Source organism: Equus quagga, chromosome 20, assembly GCF_021613505.1.
Source record: "Equus quagga isolate Etosha38 chromosome 20, UCLA_HA_Equagga_1.0, whole genome shotgun sequence".
Taxonomy (NCBI): domain Eukaryota; kingdom Metazoa; phylum Chordata; class Mammalia; order Perissodactyla; family Equidae; genus Equus; species Equus quagga.
In genome coordinates, this window is record NC_060286.1 from 34,139,105 (window position 1) to 34,144,119 (window position 5,015).

General features: G+C 57.6%; 1 protein-coding gene across 1 annotated transcript in view; it reads left to right on the forward strand.

Annotated features, from left to right (window-relative positions):
• RIN3 (Ras and Rab interactor 3) overlaps positions 1–2,514 on the forward strand; it is a 123,566-nt gene extending 121,052 nt beyond the window's left edge. Inside the window, exon 10 of the mRNA XM_046647534.1 lies at positions 969–2,514. Within this exon, the coding sequence (XP_046503490.1) occupies positions 969–1,283 (315 nt within the window). The 3' untranslated portion in view covers positions 1,284–2,514. The remainder of the gene's footprint in view (positions 1–968) is intronic.
• The last annotated feature ends 2,501 nt before the right edge of the window (positions 2,515–5,015 follow it).

Below are 5,015 nucleotides of genomic sequence, written 5' to 3' on the forward strand. Positions count from 1 at the left end.
CATCATCATCATCATCATCATCATCGGGAGGCAGCTGTGCTGTTACTGTCCTCCCACAAGGGGGCAGCCGGGCACACAGCACTTTCTGCCTGCCCTCAGGGTGCTTGGTGAAGGAAGACTCCTCCTGCTCTGAGCCAGTTTTAATGCTTCCTCATAGCCATGGTGTAATCACCAGTGTTATCCCGGTTTACAGTTGACGAAATGGAGGCTCAAAGAAGTCAAGGGCACACAGTGAGGGGGAGCAGAATCAAAGCCAGGGACTGGACAGCCCGTCCTTCCAGCAAATGGTCCTCCCACCCAGGCTGATGGAGGAAGTGTGTGTGCCAGTCGCGTGGGTGCAAATGCTTCCTTGCCTACCTGGCTCATGCGGTGGCCCTCTCCACCTGTCCTACACCCGCCGTCTTTCAGGCCTCACCCCCCTCTCCCTTGCACGAAGCCTTTCCTGTTCCCTCCTGGCTCCCTCTCTCCTCCTTGTAACCCCCCGGGCTCTTCCAGCCCTAAGGGCTGAAGTGTTCCGCCTGCCTTAGCGGCCCCAGCTGAACCGTGGGATGCTGGCGCTGGGTCTGCACCTCCGGTTTTATTTATGCCGCCCCCCGCGCCCCGCAGTGCGCCTGGGCTGCAGGGGGGCTCAGGGAAGCAGAGAAGAGGCAGTGAGTGACAGGTGAATAAGTGACGGCCAGCCCGCGAACTGGGCACCAGGGGGCGCGCTCACTCCGCGCTGCCCACACAGAGCCGCTGAATCACCCCGAGAGAGAGAGGACCTGGCCTGAGGTCGCACAGCGGGGTCAGCCGTAGGTGCAGCCTCCCCACCGCTCCTGCGGTCCCTGCCTCCACCGAGAGGAGCCTGGGACTCCTCCAAGGCCACCCTGCTCCTCACCCCTGTGCAAGCTCCCAGGGTTAGGGTGGGGGTGAGACGGGACGCCCGCTCGGCCCCGCAGGTGACCGCAGGCCCCCCTCTCCTCCCGCAGGACTTCATCTGCGTGTCGTACCTGGAGCCGGAGCAGCAGTCGCGGACGCTGGCGTCGCGGGCGGACACGCTGGCCGAGGCGCTGTGCGCGCAGTGCGCCGAGAAGTTCGAGGTGGCGCAGCCGCAGGACCACCGGCTCTTCGTGCTGGTGGACGGGCGCTGCTTCCAGCTGGCGGACGAGGCGCTGCCGCACCGCATCAAGGGCTACCTGCTGCGGAGCGAGCCCAAGCGCGACTTCCACTTCGTGTACCGGCCCCTGGACCGCGGCGGCGGGGGCCCGCCCTGCCTCGTGGTGCGGGAGCCCAACTTCCTGTGAGGCGGCCGCCGTCGCCCCCCGGGGGGTGGCACCGGGACTGGCGGGGCAGCCTGGGCTCCCCCTTGCTCCCCCGGCGCACACACACTCGGCTGCACCCACTCGCACGCAGGAGCCCCCCATCCAATCACACCCATGCGCGCTCCCGGCCTGGATGCCGCCCCACACATGCTTACCACGCGCTGAGCGTGCGAGGCCAACATGGCGGGGCAGTTGTGAGAATACCATGAAGCAGCGGCACAGTGTGCTTCCTGGAGGAGGGCCATAACCCTGAGAGGCCAAGTTCTTCAATAGACGGAAAGGGAAACTGAGGATCGGCAAGAGAGGGGACTCTCCAGCCCCTGCAGCAAACGGCCCAAGCCTGGTTCACACGCAGCCTCTCAGGCCAGGCCGTCTGCCCACCCCCCCATGCCAGCCCAGTCCTCAGTCTTTCCCCGGAAGGGCTGAGTTTCCCCGGGACTGTCCTCAGGAGGAGTGGCCTGGCCCCAGCTGCCCCCACCCTATGCCCCCAGGATGGAGCTGGGGTGTTTTGGACCCACCCAGCATCTCAGGAGCATCTCTCAGGATGTGCATTGAGGAGACAGGCCCCCCATCCCTGCACCGGGGCCTGCCCTCAGCTGCCAGCACCCACAGTCCCCCTGCAGCTCCCGAGTCTCGCCAGAAGCAGCCGGACGGACACTGGGATGGCCAAGTGAGGCCAGCTCCACAGCCGCATGGACAAGCCCGGCCTCGGCCACCGGGGAACACTGTCGGGGCTTTCCCTGGTGGGCACGCCCAGGGCTGTGGTGGTTGTGGCAAGACGCTCTGTGTGGGGAGAGTTTAATAAAAGCCCTTTTGAAAATGGCATCAGCTTTTCTGAAGGGGCTGGAGCTCTGTTCAGCCAGCCAGGCCCCCATTCCCAGCTAACTGCCTTCCCAGGTGGGGCCCTCCTTTCCACCAAGGGCCCTGTCTTTTGACAGTACCTGCAGCGTACTGTCAGCCCTCGGGGTCCTGGCCCCTGTCTGCCCCTCAGCCTGGTCATTTCCTGCCTCCCCACCATCCTTGGTTCCCATCATTCCCACCTCTGGATCATTTCCAGAAGGATCTCTCACCTTCCTGCCTCTGTGACCTATCCCAGGAATACCATTCCCTATAGTCTTTGCCTGCGCAAACTCTTATTCATCCTTCAAAGCCCATCTCCTCCAGGAAGCTTTTCTGATGAGAGAGATCCCATCGAATTGCAGTTGTCTGTTGATACTTCTTTCTCCACCAGGTTTGGACCATTCATGTCTGCGTTCTCAGCATTGATTAAAAATATGTGTTTGTTGAGTGCCTGCTAAATGTCAGCACTCTTCTGAGCCCTGGGAAACAGTGGAGAACAAAATAAAGTTGGTATGGAGCCCCAGTCTGAATGGCAGTGAGCAGTGTGCCCAGGGAAAGTTGGCTGGACCTACTTGAATTAAACTCCTGGGCATCAGTCAGCTCATTCGGCCAGTCAACAAACATCTGTCAGACTCTGGCTCTGGGCCAGCCCTGTGTGAGATGCAGGGGCTGTTCCAGATGCAGCCAGCTCTGGAGGAGTTTCCAGGCTGTGGGTCGGTGTAACAGACGAGAAAACAGGTGAACACTCCGATGCTGAGGGCAGCCAGCCGTGGTCGCAGGTTGTCCTTGCCTCCGTTTCGCCCCCTGACCCAGTGCAGACACTGTCCTGTTCCTGAGCTTCCAGTGCTCCCCACAGCCCTGAGCTGAGCTGGCTACGCAGCCTCCTGCCCCCACAGCTGTAAGGCAGGGAGCCCACCACCTCCCACCAGGCCTGAGACTGGAGGGGAAGGTCAGAGGGGCGTCTGTTTACCCAAGCATCCCCTTGCCCAGGTGGGGCCCAAGCTGGGGGAGGTGTTGGGCTTCAGAGGGTGGGCTGGTAGGTCCTATGTCCCACTCCCAGGATAGGGGCAGAGCCAGCCGGTGAGCTGGACTGAAGGGCCACTGTAAGGACACCACGTGTGCATGTACATGTGTGCTTGAGCGTGTGCCCCATGATGAGGACCACCAATGCGGAGGTCCACCCGCAGTCAGGAGAGGCCAGAGAGCAGGAGGGGTGGGGCCACCTGGAGCCCCTGTCAATGGATGCCTCTGCCCCTGGGGAAAGTGATGGGACAACAGCAGGTATGGGGCCTGATCCAGGGCCACGAGACAGGGCACCTCGCATGCTCGGCCCTTGACGCTGCTTAGCGACTCCCACATTATCTTACGAGGAGAAAAACAGTCGAGACATTGTGACTTAGGAAACTGTCGTTTATTTGAGAAATGAATCATAGCTGCTTTTAACCTTTAGAACCACGAACATTCAAGTTTCTACATTTGTTACATCAGCAAGTATACTTTCATTCTACAGGGAGGAAAAACAGAGACAGCATGGTCACAAGGGCAGTTAACAGTTGTAGAAAATAGAGGAACAGAGGTCTTATCACCTGGCTCTTGAGGCCTTTTAAGATATTCCCTTTAAAAACTCTCCCTTTCAGTTTTGCATTTCCTGGAACGTCAGCCAGCCCCAGGGTTGCCCGCTGTTGAGCATGAGAGAAACACAGGCAGGATGCTTCTTGAACTCGTGACTTAAAACCCCGGAGCTCCCCAGGATCTGCAGGACAAGAAGAGTTCTTCGTCCTGAAGTCGTTCGATCAGCTGTATGAGGACAGCCTTACTGAGAAAGGGTAATCTGTGCTGCTAAAAAACGGGCCCAGTGGAAACAAAAGCGTCGTCCTTGAATTGTCAGACATAACCCTATCTGCCCGTATCTCGGCTTCCAGCCCACAACTCCCAACTCTCAAGGCGCCGATCTTGCTAAACAGGACAGGTTTCACTATCTAAAGGCAGGTGGTCATAAACATGGGGGTTTAACTAGTGTTACTTTTTTTTCTTTGCCTTCTCTCTAGCTATCCATCTAAACAGGCATCCAGCTATATGGCTTCTTTTTAAAAACAGCTTTATAGAAATAATTAACCACATAATTCCATCTACGTGTAGAATTCCATGGCTTTTAGTAGATGCAGAATTGTGCAGCCATCACCACAATCAGTTTTAGAACATTTTCATCACCCCAAAAAGAATCCTTATGACCCATCAGCAGTCGCTGTTTCCCCAGCACCTAGCACCACTCATCTGCTTTCTGTCTCTATAGATTTGCTTACTCCAGACATTGGGTATAAATGGAATCGTATAACATGTGGTCTTTTGTGACCGGCTTCTTTCACGTGGCTTAATGTTGCAGCACGTATCAGCGCCTCGCTCCTTTTCATTGCTGCGTAATATTCCACTGCATGGATATAGTTAGTGTTATTCACCCATCTCTAACAAACTCATCATAAGTACCTCCCTGTGCAGGGCACCAGGCCAAGGGAAACAAAGATAAGTCAGGCAGCCTCTGCCCTCGAGGAGTTGAGATGCACCCCTGACCCTCTGCACATGGTATAAGAGATGCACAGAAAATGCAGACGGACAGAGGAGAGGGGACTTTTGATGTCTGGGGTGGGGAGGAAGTTGAGGAAGGTTTCAGGAAGAGGGGGCACTTTCAGATACAAGTTGAGAACCCGTCAGATGAGGGGAAAGGCACTCCAGGGCAAGAGAACAGCAGGGAGCAAAGGCACAGGAGGCTGAGAAGTCCAAAGAGGGCCGAGGAGCAGGAACCACGGAACGGTAGGAGGGGGCGAGGGGGTGAGGCCGGGAGCACACACTACAAAGTCAGGGGCCCGAAATTAATAC